The 22,389-nt window shown below is 43.5% G+C and overlaps 2 protein-coding genes across 4 annotated transcripts in view; one reads left to right on the forward strand and one right to left on the reverse strand.

Moving 5' to 3' along the window:
* Positions 1-2,762: 2,762 nt before the first annotated feature.
* Positions 2,763-21,819, reverse strand: LOC130384700 (rab5 GDP/GTP exchange factor-like). 3 transcript variants are annotated; one of them, XM_056593018.1, is made up of 9 exons: positions 21,546-21,819; positions 20,910-21,103; positions 19,830-19,957; positions 7,037-7,188; positions 6,380-6,446; positions 6,161-6,299; positions 4,464-4,558; positions 3,845-4,101; positions 2,763-3,765 (listed from the first exon to the last, which is right to left on the reverse strand). In XM_056593018.1, the coding sequence occupies exons 2-9, from the start codon at positions 21,065-21,067 to the stop codon at positions 3,310-3,312; spliced, it is 1,452 nt and encodes a 483-aa protein (XP_056448993.1). In that variant the 5' UTR covers positions 21,068-21,103; positions 21,546-21,819; the 3' UTR covers positions 2,763-3,309. The 3 variants fall into 3 exon arrangements, with proteins under 3 accessions (XP_056448993.1, XP_056448994.1, XP_056448995.1); XM_056593019.1 differs by having other exon boundaries at positions 21,600-21,782; XM_056593020.1 differs by having other exon boundaries at positions 6,161-6,296; positions 21,546-21,781.
* cfap251 (cilia and flagella associated protein 251) overlaps positions 21,784-22,389 on the forward strand; it is a 76,725-nt gene continuing 76,119 nt past the window's right edge. Inside the window, exon 1 of the mRNA XM_056593013.1 lies at positions 21,784-22,268. Coding sequence (XP_056448988.1) covers positions 22,053-22,268 — 216 coding nt within the window. The 5' untranslated portion in view covers positions 21,784-22,052. The remainder of the gene's footprint in view (positions 22,269-22,389) is intronic.

Consider the following 22,389-nt stretch of genomic DNA (forward strand, 5'->3'; position numbering starts at 1 on the left):
ACACACACACACACACACACACACACACACACACACACACACACACACACACACACACACACACACACACACACACACACACACACACACACACACACACACACTGCCAGTGATATGCGCACGATATTTCCCCGTGCTCATGAGATACTTTCTCGTGCACACGAGATACTTTCTCATGCGCACAAGATACTTTCTCATGCGCACAAGATACTTTCTCATGCGCACGAGATACTTTCTCGTTTGAGATGCTCCAACATTGCTGTCGTGCTCTTGTGATATGCCAACTCCATTTGGCAAAGAGTGCAAATCACAACACCTTTCCGTTTAGGACTTAACTTTAAATATTTCCATACCTTTGATGATTTCGTGCGCAGACATTTGAATTTATTGTGACTTTCGTCCATTTCTCCATCGAAAATCGTCGACGGAGAAATTTGACGTCGACGAATTTTTGACGTTGACGCGCCGACGTCATCGACGCGTCGCTACAGCTCTACTATTTGAACCATCCTGGTTCTCTAATTTCAATGTGCATGACACCTCCAGTGTCTATTGCACTCCTGTTTTGATGCACAAAACGCATGAAAAGGGCCCAGCAACCTTGAAAAACAACAAACAACAAGTGTTAGGCATTCGTTACTGCATATACTGCCATTTCCTGAAGAGAGAGAGAGAGAATATTAAGATCAATGCACAGAAGTAAAATTATCAGTGTTGGGCAACCTGCAGTGCTTGTGTTTCCACTTCCTGAAGAGAAAAGAGAATATTTGTAGTAATGTAAACAATTAAAATGATGAATGCCGGGCGTCCGTCATTGCTCGGGTTGCCAAGGCCTGAAGAGAAAGAAGAAATTTAGCACAAATGTAAACATTTACAGATCGTTTAAACTATTAATGTTGGTGAATCAAAAAACATTGATTACAACCTACACAAATATTTGCGTGTTCTGCCGATATCAACTAGGGACTGGCTCCCTGTATTTCAGCACCCAGACACACAGACCCTCAAATATACAAACAAATATACTAAATTTACATTCTGGTTCCAACACATGACCAGGTGTCTAGGGTGGGAGGGAGCCAGGGGAAGAAAGAACAATAAGAAAATAACTTCAATTTAACTAACAATAGAAAGTGCGGGGGGAGGGGAGGGGGGTGTTGGACGGGATCTGAAGAGGGAGATGAAAGGGGTTCAAGAGGAGGGAGGCGTTAGAGGGGTAGATTACGAGGGGGGTGCGGAGGGAGGGGGGAGAGGTGGTGTGTAGGGGGCCTGGAGGGGACTTTATGAGCGTAGGGGGTCAGGGGGTCTTTTACCTTAATAATTCATCGTCTTTAATAACAAAATACCAACAGTCTTGAATGTAAAATGTAAGGATGCAGTCTAGGGTGGTATTTAGCGGATCGGCAGATAAGATAGCATTCACTCCGAACGTCCGCTATGGTGCTACTGCTTAGGAACACAGACCGTGCCGGCCTCAGCGGAGAAGTGAAAGATAACTCTCGTTAATATACTATTTTGGCCCGATATATACAGAGACCGATAGTGGAGGACTTCACCTCTCAACCAGTACCAAGAACGATCGTTAACGACGAGTACTCAAAACAACTCAAGTGTAAAGAAGGGGGGAGGGAGTGCCTTCAGAGTTCCTTGCAACCGTTGATCTACACGTGTTGTTATGCTTTTTAAGTCGAGGTCTAGGCCTCTGGAGCAGCACGACCGGACGGTGGCTAAAACAAACTTACACCTAAATGTTCTTATAACCAATCCTATTGCAGATTTAATCTTTAAGACAATGGGTTCTACTTACCTCAGACGTGTGTGGCCTGTGGAAGTTGTTTTAGCGTCGCGCCCGCCGGGATTCTCGGGACTTTCTTCCAAACATCGGGGGTCACCAAATTATTGCAGCATTCTTCGAAGAAAATAGTCCAATCCCGGGTTGCTTTTAACTCACTTTATTTGTTAAAGTAGGCATGTTTCGGTATGGTAAACTATGAAGCTTAAGGGAGGAAATTGTATTTAACGCGTGGGGAGGAAAATACTGTGATCTACTTCAAGCCCCCGGGCTTAGGCCCCGTGGCTCTCCGCCGTCAACCTATTGATCTCCTGCCTCTTCACTTCGACTTTCACCCGATAGAGGACGTCAAGTGGGAGTGGCTGGGGTGACGTAATGGCTCCGCCCCTGTCTAAAGGTGCTGCTATCTGTGGCTAAAGTAGTTATTGCAGCTTAAGTGTTCGATCCTTCTTCCTAGTGGCTATGTGAGGGTAATGCAGCTTCTTAAAATACTTAACATAAGGGATAATGTATAGAATGCCGGTCATTATCGGGAAAATAAGCCCCGACAGGGCGAACAGGACACCGACGCGCAGCGAAGGTGTCTCACTTCTCACAGAAGGGGCTTCATTTTGATAATGAACGGCGATGTTCCCCGGTGCCCGGTGCCCGCTGCCACGAGGCACTACCACCACGAAGCACCACCGCCTCGGCGCTGCCCGCTGCAGGAGGCGTTGGTGCCTAAGCGCTGCCCGCTGCCTCGGAAACGAGGCTTTGGCGGGAGACAATCGAGGGAAAATCCCTTTCCCTTCATGTCGTGGATCAGTCTACTTCAGATTGATGTTGTGGACGTGGAAGAACCAGAGACGTCGGAGAACCCGACAGTCGTTTGTGATTCCTAATATCGTCTTAAGGCGCAAAGCTTTTGGCCATGATAATATATATTATATGATATAGATATCTATGTATGATATATTATTTAGATATAGAGCTCCCGCCAGAGCACCCGGAGTGTTGTAGAATATTTACAGAACACCGCCGAAGGCTGTGTGCGCAACGCACGATAACTTCATTTTATTAAACTTTATATAAATTATGATCTATTACATATGTTTCAAGCATTCTCCATACATCCGATTCACAGTTTGTATTAAGGCACTTTCCTTGATCACAAGAAAGGAAAAAAAATATGACCCTAACTTATATCAATACTGGCTTTGAATGCATCTTGTGTTCTATACATTACGTTAAATTGTATTGCCTTTGAAATTAAACCTTCAATAGCCAATCAACAAGTGGAATGGTGACATTTATGTTTGGTTTGCAACACAATATAAAGATTAAACAAGCATTTTCTAAGCCAGAGATAATAATAATAATATAAATGTGTGTGCAAATTGTATTTCAAGTACCTAAGAATTTGTTACGGTACCTTTCTCACACATCGCTAAATTAAAACACTAATTTACAATCTTGACATCCTCCTCGAGCACAAGGTCAGCATTCTGGCTCTCACTGCAGCTAACAGTTTGCGTCTTCTAGATCAGCTTTGCGACGCCCTCCTCCTGTTGTCCCCCAGACACTGGGCCTCGGGATGAGGAACTCTGGGCCAGTCCATAGTGAGCCCTCAGGTCCTCTGGTGGGTGTGTTGCCCCAGACACTGGGCCTGGGGACGAGGCACTCTGGGCCAGTCCACAGTGAGCCCTAAGGTCCTTCTGTATAAAGCCGCTCCGGAGTTGCGCTTCATCCACTTTAGTGTTGACCTCTCGCACCCACTGCTGCAGCTCTGCCTGGAAATCGTTGGCTCCCTGATCCAGCTGCTGCTGTCGGACCTTCAGCTCGTCCAGAATGTGCTGCGTCGACTGTGCGCCCCGCTGTCTCTCCGCCGCCCTTTGCCCGGACGGGGCCCGGCTAGACATGTAGTCGTCAAACTCCTCCTGGCTGAGGTTGAGGGCGGAGCCATCCAGCTTCTCAATGAAGGCCACGGCACATGACTAGAACAGAGGGAACAATGGTTAGGTCTCCCAGACCTGTTCCAAGCATGATGAAGGAGGAGACGGGTGAGGAACGCACCAGGTTTGTGAAGTAGTAGCCGCTCTCTCCAGCCATCAGACTGTGAGGCAGGCCAAAGCGTATCACGTATTGCATGTTGGAGTGGAGGCGGGGCGGGTTAGCCTTCAGAACCACGTAGATGAGCCCCGACAGAAAGTCGTCGGCGTTGGCTGGCTCGCTGTTGGAGGTGGACAGAGCTTCAAACACGTGCTGGCTGCATTTGATGACACATGCCAGTTTGTCCTGTGGCGCCCGTTTGGCATCCATCTCGATGATGGCTGTTGGTGTGAGGATTAGAGCAGGAAGTTAAAAACTACCAGCAATGTTTTGCTTAAGGGGACATATTAGAACACCAGGTGTGAGCGTGATAAGCCATTACAAGCCGTTTTGAAAATGTGCCGCTTCTGACATCCCAGGTGGGCGTGTCCACCTAGCTGTGTGCTGGATAAATCAGTCTACCCAGTGGACTGTAGCAAATGTTGCTCATCTATCCGTCATACATCTAGGTGGACACGCCTACCTGTGATGTCAGAAGCGGCACATTTTCAAAAAGGCTTGTAATGGCTAATCACACTCACACCTGGTGGTATAATATGTCCGCTTTAAGAAGGTTGCTAAATGTATACCATTAATCAGAAACCTGTGATAGCAGGTAGATACGGGTCCTTTGTGATGAGGGTTATTTCATCAGGGAATGGCACACTCAGCATCTGTGGCGTCACCCAGTTGAGGGACCTATGAAGACCAGATGAGAACCATAGTATAGACCTATGACGTCATAAACACCTGAGTATAGACCTAGGATGTTATGAAAACCAGAGGATAGACGTAGGACGTCATGAACACCAGAGTATAGACCTAGGACGTCATGAACACCGTGTATAGAAGTTCAGGGGCTCCAGACTAACTTTTTTCTCCAGAAAATATTAGGGGCACAACCAGGAATCTTAGGGGCACACACCGTAAATCAACATGCCAATGTGATTCTCATTTTTTTTTTATGCATTACTGATACATATTTTGATAATAGATGCAGATATTACAATGTGCGGTTTCAAATTCAGTGTCACATTTTATTGTGATTCACATCTATACCAACCGTTTCCAAGTGTACGCACATGCGTTAGACGAGCACGGAAGCGTCAGTTTCACGGGAGTGCGCCCGCTTGTCATGCTGCTTGACAGGACGTTGCGCCTCCACTCTGCCCGCTCGCCTCTCCATTGAGAATGCAGCAGGCGCGACAAACGCCTCCCGTGTGAAAAGCCCTTTATGGCACATGAAGTCCTGACTGGGTACCCCACGGGTAACCCGCAAAATTCGGATGAAACGTGTGAAAAATAATGTACTGTCAAGGTTCGGTCGGTTCAGACGCGGGTTTTGCGATTGCGAGCGAGACTTCTCCAGTGCTGGATATGTTATTCAGGAGCGGAGGAGTCAACTGAAGCCGTCAACAGTGGATGATGTGCTTTTTTGCACAGCAATCTAAAGCACCAGGCCGAACACAACATAGTGTAATACCCCGGCGTTCCAACTAATGTGTCTAATTTTCCTTCGGGCGTGGGTCGGGCGTCGATATGAATTTATAGCGGGTCGGGTCGGGTGCAGAATGTAATTCACGCTACTGTGGGAAAACGGGTTGGATGCGGTTTTAAGTATTGCGGGTACGGGCAGGTGCGGGTTTGCAAAATAAGACCCGTGCAGGACTCTGGCTCTGGCACACTAGCCGCAGGTCCGAAGAACGAGTCAATAGTTTGCTCACAGAGACATTTACGCACACTCAACATTTAATCCCTAGGACCCTCCCCCTCCACACAATAGCACCTAACAGTGGCCATTCCCTTTCCTCCTCACGCTCATTGGCCTGCTACAGATTCCGAATTCATTGAAGCCCCCCTTCCCCGTTTAAAGTGTAAAAAACAGAAGAAAAAAAGGGCACATTTACTGGTCACACATGTGCAACCAGATGTAAAATTCAGCCGCACGCTCACATTTTGGTCGCAAAATGCGACCATTTGGTTGCAGTCTGGAGCCCTGAGGCTATATTGTCGAATTCAATTATTTTTCCTTTGCTTTCCATAACGTCCAAGGTGAAACTTTTCCAGTAAACTTTTCGCAGATACATTGTTGTTGCTTCGATGTTTTCACAAAGCGCATATGAAGCAGTACTACTAATATTAGAAATGGCCAGCCTGACCAAGCCCCTTAAAGTTGCAAGGGCAGTCATTCTTCACTTGATTTCGTTTCAACAGTCTAATGTGGGCAACATTTGTATTTATTCACCGTAACATGGCATTTAAAAACGTGCAAGAAAGTGTTGTGGAAGCTATGATACAGACCGTATCCTCCTTTGGAGAGCCAGGTCCTTCTGCTCGTCATCCACACTGTCATGGCAGAACACCCATTTGTGCAGACGGGTCATCATTAACTTCTCTATGTGCTCCATCATCTGAAGGACTTGAGACTCAGGGAAACCTGCTAAGAAAACCATGTACTTCAAATATATTTGATGAATGGCAAACAGTGAGAAGGGGATATAGAAATCTGGAATAACTCACTGAAGTAAGCAGCCATATTCTGGTAGAAGTCCTGCACAAGGTCAGACTGCTTTTGAACTGGCAAATCCTGTAGAAAATTACAATAGTCAGCAGCATTCATAACTAAATGAACATACAGCAATTTCCATAACAAGTTCCCTATAGGGGGTGATGTCTCTGAAGTTTGTTGTTGGCCAAGTCAAGCCCCATAATGTTCATGTTCTATACCTCAGACAGTACCGTGTGCATGACTGATCATAATAAAAAATAAACTGAGTTCTCATGACTTTCCTGACTGCGCCATTAGAAACATAAGTTGTAGGGGATTCAAAGTAACTAAATTCTAAATCTGTGAAATTACCCTGGCATAGTTTGTCTAATTCAATTTATAGTCTACATCAAGAAATGTGTAATTGATTGAATTTATTTTCAATTTCATGGACATTCAGATTGAATTATACGATTCTAAATTGAGCCCAGTTTCGCGCATGCGTGCTATGACGACCCACCAACGTTGAAGAGGAACTTTATTCTATATGGAAACACGACGTGCCTGGAACAAAACAAAGTCGTGCAATGCTAAGTCGTGACGAGTTGAGCTGGTGCTGTCGGTGGAAAAGAGGCATTAGCTACCGAGTGTTGAGTGGCACTTTAAAGGAAGCCTGGTTTCATTATTACATGATAGGCTTCGATGGTGTTGAGGAAAGCCGTGCAGCGGGACTGCAGCCGCTGGGATGGAGGGCTTCGAAGGATTTTGAGGAAGCCTGTGAAGTCCCCAGGCTCAAGGCCTTGAAATGCTTTCATGGAGTTGGAATGGCTTTCTGTCGACTCTAGATATTGAAACAACAAAGGAGCTTCATTACTTAATTGAAAACAACCCCCATGCATCAGCGAGGTAGTGGGGAATAACCCCTAGATTTAGGTGGTGAGGGAGTGACCCCTACGTTTACCTGGTGAGGGGAATACCTTAATGTTTAGCTAGTGAGGGGAAAACCTTGAGGTGTAGGTGGTGAGGGGGCTACCTTAATATTTAGGTGGTGAGGGGGCTACCTTAATATTTAGGTGGTGAGGGGGCTACCTTAAAGTGTAAATCCGGCGAAAATTAAACCCAGGGTCATTGTTTTGGCAAGGAAACCCATCAAATAAGCCATCAAGATACCTTTTTCATTGAAAATCGAGTAATAGAGATTGCACGGTGCAATGTTTGGCTTCCATGTTATTGGCTTGGGATAGCGAGTTTCGCTTCCAAATCTTTTTTTTTAACCACTAATATTTCAAATAATAGCACCAAACCACTGCAGTAGCATGACTGGGTCCCTACAAATAAATCGAAGCACCAACAACTTACAGGGCTCCAGAGTCCGACCAAAATATTTAAGGGTGCGACTAATATTTTTTATAGGTCGCACCGGTGCACCCGACGCTGCCCGGGTGAAAAAATAAATTTCCTTTGAAATCGCATCATCTCTCTGTGTTCTCCTGTAATCGAACCAGAGTTAATTTTGTCAGCTATTTTAGATTTAGGCCCAATCCCGTTTCTTTTCTCATTGTCTCAACCCTACGTCTCATTGCTCATTGCTACCCCTAACCAATCCCCTACATCTACCCTTCTTCTCTACCAAATGGGACAACCCTACCCTGTGACGTCATCATTAGACGTCGACGGCGTGTATATACAGACGCGACGAGATTGATGCCGGTTCATTTCGAGATTGATGCCGGTTCACCCGACCCCGGTCCACGGCTGGGCTGCAGAGCTCGATCACGGGCTCCGCAGCCCGGCCGTGGACCGGGGTCGTGCAGCCCACGGTCGGGGAGCTGCCGGGCTCATGTCGTATGATATCCAGATCTTCCGAGAGTCCGCGGCCGGGCTTCGAAGCCCGCGGCCGGGCTGCAGAGTATAATTAATAAAATAATTAATAGTTAATTACAGAGAAAACACTTACATTTGTGTTTTTCCAATCCTCTCGCATCTTTTCGCCCTCCATCTTGTCTAGTATATCTCTTGATTTTCCGTTTTCTCGCAAGGTATTGTGGGAGCAAGTCAGAACTGAAGCGCTTTGAGTGTGCCCATTGATAATCTCGATTTGGAGAGGATGTTAGCAGTCCCCCTTATGCTACCTTTAAACTGGTTTTGAGATTTTGAAACGAGCAAAGTATTGGGATCGAGCCGAAGTCTTAGTCTTTTGACGAAAATGCTTATTAGATTTAGTCCGATTTTCGTCATTGTTTCCTCTGTAGTTTTAGTCAACGAAAATTCCTTACATTTTAGTCAACTTTTAGTCATTACTTTGTCAAAATGTTCTCTTTTTAAACTAGTTCAATAAGGCTAAACCCATATATATGGACACCTGCTGAGTTGTTCCACTCAAATAGAGTACTAAAGTGAAAACGTCCCGTTGTCCTGGAAACCGAATTTTCAGTTCTAAACAACCGAACGAGAGATGGATTTCTCATTGCTTCCATGTGTCGTTTCTTTCAGAATTAAAATAAATAAATTTCAAAAGGAAAAGTTCGTAAACGTTAGTTTAGTTTTTTTTTATATGAAGACAATCTATTCTAAATATTACTTACAGCATTGGTAAAGCAAACTCACAAATCAATTCGCAAAAAATGATTTCCTTTTCTATAAAAGGTTAGTGTGGCATAGGATTTCCCCTTGTTCATTTGGATTGCGTAGAACCGAAAATCGGTTGCTATGGAAACGTGATGTCACACTTTAGTACTCTTGTCTGTTCAGCCATCAAAACGATAGCTGTTAAATTGTGAAAAATGCATTAAACTGTAATCAGAAAACGTGGTCATATGCTATAGACCCTATAGTATCTTGGGTATAAAGGCTGGGACGAATTTCAAAGTACACCTTATGTTGAAAGTATAGACCATGGCGATTCCCATTGAAACAAATGGCGCAGGGATTTTCTTCAAAACGAGAGCCGGTAAATTGTGAAAAATGAATTTAACTGTAATCAGACAACGCGGTTATATGCTATAGACCCTAGAGCAGGGATGCCAGGGTGAAATTGGTCAGGGGGCCAGATGTTTTTCAAGAGAGACCTCAGGGGGCCGGATTACACTTTCGGACTGAAAAGGCCTGAAAAGGCCTGAAAAGGCCAAACACTGCCTCAACACATGGATAGGTAGGCTATTTTAAATTATGCTTGAAGTCCTAGACATCAAAAATTAATTTCATTGGCCGCAAAATAGCCTCACAATGAGGCCTACAATTACATAGCCTAAAGCAGGAGACAGCTCCCCTCTAACTGTGTTCACACCAAACGCTGATTGGCTGTCATCACGCGAAATTCATGTCAAAGTTCAAATATTTGAACTCGAGCGAATTTTTCGCGCGACAAATTCTCGTGAATGCGCTCGCCTGTACACGGCAAAAGTGTGGCGCGACAAATCAAAACGCCGTTTTCTCTCGCGAAAAATTCCCCCAAAACGCGTCTATACTAGGGTTGCCGGAGTATACGGTATTACCGGTGTTGAGGCCAACACCGATTACTCCGGTGTTTCACACCGGCAACACCAAGTTTTTTATTTATTTTTTTCGTAATAAAAAACAAATTCAGTAAAAATGAATAATATAATTATAATTAAGAAAATTAAAATGTGTAGAATAGGCCACAGTTCTGCTCTGTGCGGGAGAATTGTCACGCCGAGAATTGACGTGCTTCCTTACAAGACCATAGCATCGCCGGTAAACAAACCCCGCAAAGCCCAATCCCTCCGTGAGCTCCCCGCGCTACGGCCATCCGGAGGCGCACAGAGCTTTTGGCCGTGATATTATGATATATAGAATTATATTATAATATTATATATAGAACGTTATAAGACGCCGAGAATTGGCGCGCTGCCAGCCGCTGTCACTGAGTGTGAGAGGAGAGTTGACGGAGAAGATGGCGGTTGACCTATAGTTTCAAAGTTAATACCGTTTATACCGGTAATACCGGTGTTGACACAAGCGTATTACTCGGTGTGAAAATGTCCACACCGCGGCAACCCTAGTCTATACGGTCACTTTGTATGGGATCCTGTCGCCCCGTCGCGTTTGGTGTCACACAGTAAGAACTTAACATTTTCCTATCCATGCAAGTAGCCTACATTTATAAATGAGAAATGCAACAAAATAGACTAGGTGCCAACAAAAAACATTTCCTATTAATAACACAAGTGTAAACTGTTAATTACTTTTATTTTATTTATTGAAGGCTTGCACAGGTGAACTAGGCGATCGCGTAGGGCGGCAAATGCGTTGGGGGCGGCAAAAGTGTTGGGGGCGCCCCCTGGTGGCGGCCTTAATTGATGAATACATTTTAATGAAACAAGCGTGTTTTCTAAACACGTTTCGAAATGCAATGGAGAATGGGGGATGAACAGTTATTGAATCGTAATAGACCAGCAGCAGTTGCACACCAACTGCCGGATTCCAAAAAAAATAAAAATATTAATAAAAATAAAAATAAAAAATAGAAATAAATACATATATTCTCCCCTTATCACCTGCGGGCCGGATGTGACATACAGTCAGTCCGTGTCCGGCCCGCGGGCCGTAAACCTGGCATCCCTGCCCTAGAGTATCTGTGGTATAAAAGCTGGGACGAATTTCGAATTATAAATATGTACAATGCATAACGTTAGCTCATAGCTGAGTGGACTACACCTCCCGTTGCCAAGTCGTAGCTAAGGTCCGTCCTATTTACTGGAAGAGTGAACAGTTGCATAAGAACCTTACGGGAGGGTAATGATTGGAATATATCGTGCATTTTGAATGTCCAAATAGCACACCACTAACATTTTAGTCCTGTCTCGTCAACGAAAACAAAACTGACATTTTGTCATAGTTTTTATGATCAAAGATCATAGATCATCATTTTTAGCTCGTCAACGTCTCGTCTTAAGTCATGGAAAAAAGGTTGTTAACGAAAAATATGACGAAAAATATTCGTCAACGAAATTAACACTGAATCGAACTCGCACTCATGGTTAGGGATGGGGATCGTTACCCAGTTCTATCAAAGACCCGGTTCCACTTTTTTCAAAACCCGAAAATCATCCGAGTCCCGTCGTTCATTCATTATATTTTTTGTCTTGTAGGTCCTGTAACGTAATGTTGTGTCCCTCGAGTCGCGTCACGGCATTTATATCAAATCAATCCAATCACTACGGCGTGCCCACCAATGTTCTTGAATGGAATTGTAAGCAAACAGGTATTACAAGTAAAACAAGTGAAGTCTGGCAGTTAACTATGCTCGTGAGGATGGCTGAATGGGCGAAAATCATTTATTGTAAAGGGGAGAACACAACCTCAATGGCCAAGCACATTAGCATTGTCCATCAAATAAAGACCAAATGCAGTACCTTCGACTGTCTCCGAGTTGAAAAGACTGTCTCCTCCTTCTCCTGTCGCACCACAGACGGGCCCGTTATAATCATCCACTCAAACTACGAGCGGTAATCGCACACACAGACATTGTCGCTAGTCCCGTCAGTTAAAAATCGTAATCCAATAGTGAAATCGGTGTTGTAATCAGTAGCATACAAGCTACTTAAAAAGTAAATAAAGTTTCAGATGTGCTGCGTGATGATGTGTTGAGGTTGTCATGATGCGTTCAAATGTAAATGTAATAAAGAAACAGTCAATTTAGTTTTTGGTGAGAAACATGGTAATACTTTATTACTCATGTTTCTGTATTACTAATACAGTTGCATAGTAGTCTAATTATTTTAGCTTATATAACTAAAACTACTGAAACTATTTATTAAGAATTACATATTTAATTTAAAATGCAATTATTTATTTCCTAAATATTTTCCTCATTCAAAGTGTCTTTGAATCATGCTACTTACCCGAAGAGGCTGCTGTGACTGATAAATATCTTTTTAAAAGATAATTACAAATAATATTAATTACTCGCTGAAAGCAGGCAGGCACACATCATGGCGCAACATTACTGCCAAAGTCATATCAAGTAATATACCGTATTTTCCGGACTATACGTCGCTCCCGAGTATTAGTCGCATCAGTCAAAAAATGCTCCATGACGAGGAAAAAAACATATATACGTCGCATCGGTGTATAAGTCGCATTTATTTTTAAACATTTAAACAAGAACGTTTAGTCTGGAGAGACTGAATAAAATTGCAATAGCAATATAGGTGTGTCGGTCCCACTCGTAGTTCTGAGAGTATACCGAATTCAGTGACATACCGAATTCGGATTCCACCGGACGGGTATGCGCCGCGGTCCTAAACCTGAGCGCACGATCGGGAGGTGGAAGTTGCGCTCACAAGTCCAGCGGAGGGCTCCAGTTTTCGCCGGCCAAGTCATGCGCTGTGATATGTGTGACAGCTATGTTGCACAACATTGCAGATAAGGCTGGGGTAGCTTTGGTTGAACCGGAGGACATTGAGGACGATGACGACGAGAATATAATTTATTCGGTGGTGCAGTAGGCTTGCAGCGTTCAGTTGTAGGCCTCATGAATAACGGTGCCATCTTGCGGCCGAAGATTATGTACGCACAATTTTGGCATATAAGTCGCTTCGAAATATAAGTCGCAGGGCAAGCCAAACTACAAAAAAAACGCGACTTATAGTCCGGAAAATACGGTAACTCAGGTGCGCAAGGCAGCCACAGGAGACGCCAACATTGTTTTCAACCGCTCTGTACCGCGCTGTATTAATTCCCAAGTTTTGAAAAGAAAAAGTATTTGAAGCGAATAACGACTGTTTTTGATTTGTTTATTTGGATTTGAACAGAAAGTTCAGTACATTCGCTCGCAACACACACACACACACACACACACACACACACACACACACACACACACACACACACACACACACACACACACACACACACACACACACACACACACACACACACACACACACACACACACACACACACACACACACACACACACACACACACACGTTCACTAGGGCTGGGGGTAAACGATTATTTATTAAACGATTAATCGGGCGATTATTTCATCGATTAGTCGACTAATCTAATGACTAATTGGATGGTTATCTATTTCTGTTGCTCGATTGATAAAAACCATAATGTATCTCAAATAAATACCAAAAAATTCTTAATAATATACCAATTTTTTTTTTTTCTAACAGTTTTGCACAGCAAAAAACCTTCTGCTTTACACAAAGTTAAAATAAAAATAAATAAAATAGTTTCACTGTTATACAAAATGAAAGGCCAGCCGTGCTCAACTCTGCCAGTGTGAGTGTGGCCAGTCTGGCCAGGCCGGGCCAATTTGGCCACTTGGGAGAGGTGTGCTGCTACGGTACGGGCCGCTACGGTACAGATGGTAATGAGCCGACACGCGCAGTCGCGCACACGCACGGCTACGTAACCTGAGCTGGATGACGTATAGTCCATGCGACGACCACGGACATAATAAAGGCGACGAGCCTTCTTTCCCATTAAACGGTAAACATATATCCAAATAAGCAACAGACTCAGCAAAGTGCGAACTGTGTTCTCTGTGTTGTTGTCCATTGTCCTCGAAAATCGTTGACGGAGAAATTTGACGTCGACGGAGAAATTTGACGTCGACGCATTTTTCGTCGACGTGTCGCTACAGCTCTACCGTTCACCCACTACAACCTGCCGATCTTCAATCAAAACAACATCATGTAAGCAATGCCGCAGCGCGTTGACAAGTCCGTCCCGAGTCTCGAGGCGCCCATAGGCTTTATGGTTTATATGTTTGAAAGCCGTGACACACTCTTTTACCAGGTGGCCTGAAATACCACGCCTCGCAGTCATGGACCTATAAAGAAAGTCGTAGTTGTACCATGCGTGTTTCGCGCAACATTGAAAAGGGTCCCGACTGAAACAGTGTCGCGCAGCGCTACGTTCCGAACGTTGTGTAATCAAATGCACCGGTATGGTGGTATATAAAAAAATCATATCCTAACGAAAATACACACCGTTATTTAGTGTGAACCGGTATAGCGCCCAGCACTAACGCAAGTTGACGCCGCAACACCATGGGGTGGGGCAGGGGGCGTTAAAAAACGCCATTCGATCTCGTTACAACCGTTTACGTCGGAACCGGTTCCCTACTGGAACCGAGTTTCGGTGCTCAACCCTACCAGCCACTCATCGTCGGTAACATCGTTAACATGTTGGCTGCTGGCAAAACAGCGAATGCAGCAACGCGATATCTGTACATTTCTTGTCTAAATCGTTAAAGTTTGAATTTAAAATGACCGTACATTTTTTTTTTACCTCTTCATGATATTCAGTGGACCTCAACATTTCATTTAAGGTAACAATTGGTAACACACACCACCGTACAATATTGGCTGGGACAGAATCGCAATCAGAAAAACGGATTTCTGACATAAACGCTGTAAACAACGCTGGTAATCTATTTTTTGTGAAAGGACTAATTATCATAGCAGCCTAGCTAGCCGAAGCAGGCTATTTAGCACTAGCACAAGCACTGCTGCTCCCAGCCAGCGCGCATCAATGTAATTTTTCACTGACCTGAAACATTTGACAGGTCATTGGCAGGGGCTGCTGCTGCTACGGTATGACTGGATGTTGGTTTAGAAAAATAATTTCTAATGTCCATGGTAATGTTTGTTACACACCCTGAGGCTACTATAACAAAACGTCCTGGCAGAAACGTCCGAACGAGAGATGACATTTTCCATTGCTTCCATGCGTTTCTTTCAAAATGAAAATAAAATAAATTTCAAGAGGTGATAAAAGGACTACCAGTCGAAACATGAGGGAACATGTCAGGGTTGTCATAACTTCAAAAGCTTAAAAAAGATCCGGGGCTTTTGACGTGAGATTCGGGGCTTCAGTCCCGAAAGCCACCCCCAAGCTCCGCCCATGGGCTAACCTCGATGTATTGTGTATAAGGAGTTGTGGCGGGAATTTTCGGACCACAATCGTTTTCTATGTAAACCGTATAGAATAAAGAGTCATCCTAACGTTTAACATTTGTGGTCCTATATTTGTGTAATAACGGTAAAAATAAAAATAGCAAACAATCTTGTAGCTGATGATGGAAAATCTGAACTGTAAAATGCTGAAAGCTTAGTATGCAGCATTTGTCTTTAAGCAACATAAACGGATCTTGCTCTGCTGTTACCAATGGGATCATCATGTAGGCTACTTCATTCAACTCTCGCAACAATTCAGCACATAGGCGCCGGAACCTATGAGGCCACGGGGCCAATGGCCACCCCACTTTTCATTAAAAATAAAAATAATTTATTTTAGCCTGTATTGATGAACTATTTCGTTTCTTAGTAATGTTTTGGCCTAATATTGTTTCTATACAAACGAACAGAGCTTCGTCTCTCCGCGACCTTAGATTGATTGAGTCTAAAACGTTCACATCGATTCAGCCAATGAGAGTACTACAGCAGGTAGCAATCGCGTTGCCATGGCCCATGGGTAAACAAATGATAAGGCACCACCACACAAGTTAACTAACGATCGCTGTAGGCTTCCATATCATGCAAGCACAATTTTTTTCTACATCACAATCACATGATTTAATAAACTATTGTTTTTTCCTACCATTACGAGTCTCGTTTGGTCTAATAGGGAATTCGCCCAATGGCGCTGCTACTGCTTGCTTATGGCTGGTTCAGACCAGTGTTGTTTTCGTCAGGCAAGACGAAAACGAAAATGACGTCGTCAGACCCCTTTTTTCCATGACGAAAATGAGACTAAGACGAACGTCACCAAAGCCATATAAAGACTAAAATGTGACGAAAAATGTAGACATTTTCGTCAGACGAGAACTAGACGAGACTAAATTGTTAGTGAGTGGACGAACAAAGTTTCAAAACATGCTTTTTTCCCGCCAACTATAATATGCGTGCAATGTCAATCAAGAGCTCAGACATCAGAAATGGAGCCAGCTGCTTGTCCTAACAGTCACGCCCCCATCACACACTAAAAGCCTCGCTCGCGCGCAGCTGCGCCTGCACGCACACGGCACACACACACTCTATGGGTGTGTTCGAAACCGCGTACTTGCTTACTGCTTACTACCTACTAAATATTTGGCTTACTTCTCGAATCCTTAAATGATGATTGAGTAATCGACGTTCAGAAGACCGTCCTTACTTAACCACCTCAGATGACGTGAAAAAAATTACGTGTCAATAACCTACCGGCCGGGCGCCGTTAATAAATATTATAAATAAATATATAAACGTCACATTTAACGTCACAGTACATCTTCAACCTAAGGATTTGCGGTGATATGTTAAAAACAATTATTAAACAATTATTAAAAGCACTGCTGCTGCGGCTCCCCGTTTAGCGCCATTGCTTCCACTGTTCTTTTGAATAGACGCAGTGCATTCTGGGGCAGTTGAGTACGTCTAGTAAGCTGTCGATGCTTACTCAAAATCTTTCCGGAAGTAGAAGACATTCGGATACTACTCGCTTACCTAAAACTCGCTTACTGCATACTCAATTTGACGTCATAGTTAGTAGGAGTAGTAAGCAAGTACGCGGTTTCGAACACACCCATACACTACAGAGAGAGGCTGGTGGACGAGGCACACACACACTCATACACTACAGAGAGAGGCTGGTGGACGAGGCACACACACACACACACACACACAAACACCATGGCAGCAGCAGCGGTGCTAGCAGCGGTGCTAGCAGCGGACTAAAACTAGACTAAAACCTTTTGAGTTTTCGTCAGACTAAAACTAGACTAAAACTTTCAAAGATAGAAATGACTAAAATGGGACTAAAACTAAGAAGCATTTCGTCAAAAAGACTAAGACTAAAACTAAATCTAAAATGCCTGCCAAAAACAACACTGGTTCAGACTACACGATTTCAGCCAGATTTTGCCCCGATTAGTTCGTAGAAGACAAATTTGCGAGTCATTTTGAAAAGTCGGCGACGAGACGAGGTCTTGTAATGCGACGTTGCGATGTTGGGTTGATTGTGTGAAAAAAGTAATTCTTGGAGGAGGAATTGCAGGCAGGGCGGGGTTGAAATAAATAAATAAATAATAAGTAGGTTAACATATTGACTAGACAAACGGCAAACTGACAAATTATTTTTCTATAATCTCCCTGCATCTGAAATCTCTGCTTCACACATTGTTGAAATCATATGCTGGAAAGGCACGGCGCCAGGATTCCAGTTGTGGATGGGCCAGACCAATTGTGGGTGGTCCTTAAATTAAAAACGTTATCAAATCCTTGTTTAACCTAATACAAATGACTGACTAATATACTATAAGCTATGCATGATAGCTTGATGCTCTTTAAATATTTCGTTGCATTGTAAAAAGTTTCGGTGCATAGGACGGTCCTATCTGCGAGCTCTCCTTAGGCCTTTTTACACTGCCAAGCTGGTTCGGTCGCAGCTTGGCACGAAGGAACGTTCCTCTGCGTCTTTCTCGTAGATCGCACCATCTTTCAATGTCTTTGTTAAATGCGACTTCATCACCTTCTCTCCAATGATGGTCAGCAGCTCGCGGGTTTCACCGTCTCTCCAGTTAGAACTGCTCATGTTGATATCGCTCCGTTATTGTCTCTGTTGTAGAGACAACGCAGCAACACCTTTACCCAAGCCCTTTAACGCAAATCGGATCAAGCATCCATATCAACAAAGATTGCTGCAATGCAAAAATAAAGCATTTCCGAACGTGCAACTCAAAATCGGGATGACATTACAGCTCATCTGCGCATCTCTACTAACTAGACTTCACTGCACTACGCAGTAATGCTTGTAAAACAGTCATTTATAAATAAACTCTTTGCAAACTAAGTTGTTGGTGCTTTGTTTTATGTGTAGGGACCCTAGTCATGCTACTGCAGAGGTTTGGTGCTATTTTTAGCAATATTAGTAGTTAAAAAATGCAGATTTGGAAGCGAAACTCACTCCCCCAAGGCAATAACATGGAAGCCAAACATTGCGCCAATCTCTAATACTCGATTTTCAATTTTTATTCAGCATGTCTCTCCCAAAAAAAAACGTAACTGAGAACTTAAGAAAATACACAAAATGGTCAAAAAGAAAATGTTCCAGTCTAAAAATATATACAGATATGTATCCAGCTGTTTTGCCCTTTCTATAAAACATTATCTAAAAAAATATAGACATGATAAACTCGATTATGTTAATTTTGTGATCGTTTGACGCTCAAATCGAAATCACGATCAAAATTCGATTAATCGCCCAGCCTTACCTTAGGCCCCAGTCTTGTAACCGAAAGGTTGCTAGATCGATCCCCAGCTCCTCCTAGCTGAGTGTTGATGTGTCCCTGAGCAAGACCCTTAACCCTAACTGCTCCTGACGAGCTGGCTGTCGCCTTGCATGGTTGACTGCCGTCGGTGTGTCAAAGTTTGTATCAACCGTAATTGTAATTGTCTGGTGCGTTTCGGCAGACCGCCTGGACGGAGCGGGCAAAAACCTATGCGGTTTCGTGTAAGGATTCGTGTGGACGCTAGGGTTGCACAAGACGAGCATGAAAGCCGCCCTCATCATTAGGCCTATTTGATTAAAAGAAAAGTTCTGCAGTTGGTCTTTGCACTGTTTTATTGTTGATGCGTCTTTTCATAAATAAAAAAAATATACAAACCTAATAGATAGGCTACCTAATAAACCGTTGGAACACATAAGACCGGTAACCATATCAACGCCGGTAAACAAACCCTGCGAGAGCTCCCCGTGCTCCGGCCATCCGGAGGCGCACAGAGCTTTTGGCAATGATATTATATATACTGTAAAATATATTATACTATTATATATAGAACGTTATAAGACGCCGTCACCGAGAATTGGCTCGCTGCCAGACGCTGTCAACGAGTGTGAGAGGAGAATTGACGGAGAAGATAGCGGTTGACCTAGTTTCAAAGTTATTACCGTTTATACCGGTGTTGACTCGGTGTGAAAATGTCCACACCGCGGCAACCCTAGTGGACGCCTGGAACTCAAACGATGACATCATTAGCCCCCCACCAGCTGGGGGACATCAGAGTTGCATTGAATTTTTTATTTATTATTTTATTTGTATTCTTTTTGTAGCATTAAATAAAGCCCCTTGATAAATTAAATTACTAACTGTACATTAAAAAGTATTTATACTCAATTTAAAAGGTTGAATCTCCTCATGACTGAATGTTTGTATACAGCGTGCAGGCTGTATGCGCGCTGGTTTGATGCGCTCAACTTTTTTCTGTGGAAAACCAGCGCCTTGAATATTTACTACAGCGTTTCTACAGCTCAATGCGGTTTCGCAATAATTCCGTCTTGACAGAGATATTCCTGAACCGCATAAAACTAAACCGGATTGTTTTCGCCCGTTTCGGCTCCGTGTGGACAGGGCCTTAATGTGTAGGTGGTGAGGGGACTACCACACCTGGTGGCATTATATGAGCCGTTCAATATTTAGGTAGTAAGGGAGCTACCATAATATTAAGGTGTGGATGGGAATACCTTTAGGTTTGGGCGACGAGGGGCCGCCCCAGAAAAGCCGTCTCACAGTGTTGACCCGGCTACCCTTCTCAATACTCTTCTTCTCCTCAAACTTGTAGAAGGAGAGACTTCCTCCATCGCTGCTCTGGCTAGAAGTGAGAAACAATGACAACTTTAGGGCTGAGCATTAATTAACTGATTCAAATTGAGCCAAATGGAATCAATGCAACATCCAGCACTCGAGTTGAGGGGGGATGGCATCCCCCTTTGGAATTAAAATGATCAAAATCATCCCCCTTCCCAATGTGGAAATATTACCGCTATTTCATTATAGCGGTTTCCTTTTTATAATTTGGCGCAACGCTATTTTCCCCAGGGACAGATTTGATAGCGATACTGCATTCTCGGGCAGTATGCTATTGCGCAAGATTGCAGGCGTACTTGCGCAATAGTGCCTTCACAAGCTCTCATTCCACACCGTACGAGTGTACTGGTAGCGTGAGGCTGTCTCAGCATCTCAGACATCGCTTCCGCAGGCAACTCTGTCCCCTTTCCTCCTTTCATTCCAACCCGTGAGCAACGCTAGTCTCCCTTCTCTGCCGAATGCATTTTTGAAAAAAAAGAATAAGAATCAGTTTTTAAAATCCTTAAATGTGATGCATATCTCCGAATTGTGTGATGCGTCCGATCAGCTGCGTTTTTGGGGATAAAATAAGAGCAATGACATGACAGTAGTCATCGCTCTTATTTTATCCCCAAAAACATATTATAATAATAATAATAATAATAATAATAATAATAATAATAATAATAATAATCACACCGTTGGTCTCCCACCATATGCGCTGTCATCAGCACAAATGAGCTGTCCCTAAAAGTACAAATCTACCATCCCCCCTGGCTTTTTTTTTTTTTAATCATAATCATCAATCTAAGAATTCCCTCAAGCATCCTCCAAACTCATGTTGGGCAAAGGTGATAAGTTAAGATACCAGTTTCATACAAATTGAGCTCCAATCTGCCTCTAACTAGAACGTGTTGACGAGATCAAAAGGCCCCTATACACAATTATTACAAAAACAATTCTTGCATGGAACTCACCTAGTTTCTTGTCTTTTCGTTTCCTCTTGACGGTTTCTCTCTCTCCAGCACTTGGAACAACAGCCTTGCCACGCAGGGTTTCCGTAGTAGCCGCAGGAGTTCGTACATAAGAGCTCTGCTTGGGACACTCGGATCCCCCTCTGCTTGTCGGTCCACATCGTCAGAGGTTCAAACACCACCGGTTACAAACTGAACTGTAATGAGATGTGACCGAATAACCCAAATCAGGTTTATCAAAACAGAAAGGTCATGAAAGGTTAAATTATTTTAAGGGTTTGGACAACAAACCGGTTTTATAGTACAATAGATCATGTGATAATGACTTGGCGCGTCACAGGATCAGCTGAAGAGTATCCTAGCTAGTTGGTACTGAAGGCTTGAAAGTCACAGTACTGACATGTCCAGTATTCAAATTAATAAACGATGTTTATACTGCTTTCAAAACGTATTAATATGGATGATGCTAGTTTTAGAGAAATCACCACTTCTAGCTACTGGCTGTAGAGTCGATTGAGAAATTCTGTATCCACCGAGCAGGCTAGGCTACATCGCACCGGTTGGCGATTAAAACCCATTCCCACCTATAAGTTAACTCGTGCTAAATATTAATCGAGCACATATAAAGCAACAACTGACCTTTCGTTTTGGGTGAAGTTTTCGCCAAAAAGTTGTAATTTTGCAAGAACCTACCACCATCAGCGGACCGTCAACTGATATCAGGTGTTGTGACGTCGCCGGTGAACCCGGAAACACTTAAGGAGCCAATGACAGACGCAACAAGTACATCGATGTTTGTCCCGTTTTCTTTCAAATATGACGTATTTAAAGTGAATTTAGCATTGGCCTTATGGTCCACTGCTAGTACAACATGTACGCAACGACAACGAGACATTCAATTAAAAAGAAAAACTGAACAAAATAGGCTCCTCCCATTCATCGGGTCTCGTTGCTAGGCAACGTGTCGCTATAGAACCTCCTTCGTGTCCGCAACGTACGGGGAATTGCATACGTTTGATATAAAAAGAAACCACGAATTGAAAGTAATGGAAAAGCAGGATTGCTGATAAGTCAAAAATAAGGTAACGTTAGAAGGCCTACTCTGAATGTCTATAGTTGGATATTCTTGGAGAAGTAGTAAGGACGATGTCCTACAGGGGACCTAAAGAGCACGGCCCCTTAGCGTCTGAAGGGCGAGACTACAACGATGGAGGGCGAGATTATGATGAGGGCCTGAGGAGTAGGGAGGAAGAGGAGCCTGTTGATGAACCAGAGAAGGATAAAGCAAAGACCTCCAAAGTCTACGCGGCAGCTGATACTCTTTTAGCGACGGAGGAATCTTCAATGGGAACACATGCCCTGGTAATTGATTATACATTTGTTTTCTATCGTGATAATAAATAAAGCCTTACATATAATTTATAAACGTTAGATATTTATAATATATAAATTGGTCCAAGATAAAAATTAACCCAAAATAACA

Source organism: Gadus chalcogrammus, chromosome 6 (genome assembly GCF_026213295.1).
Source record: "Gadus chalcogrammus isolate NIFS_2021 chromosome 6, NIFS_Gcha_1.0, whole genome shotgun sequence".
Taxonomy (NCBI): domain Eukaryota; kingdom Metazoa; phylum Chordata; class Actinopteri; order Gadiformes; family Gadidae; genus Gadus; species Gadus chalcogrammus.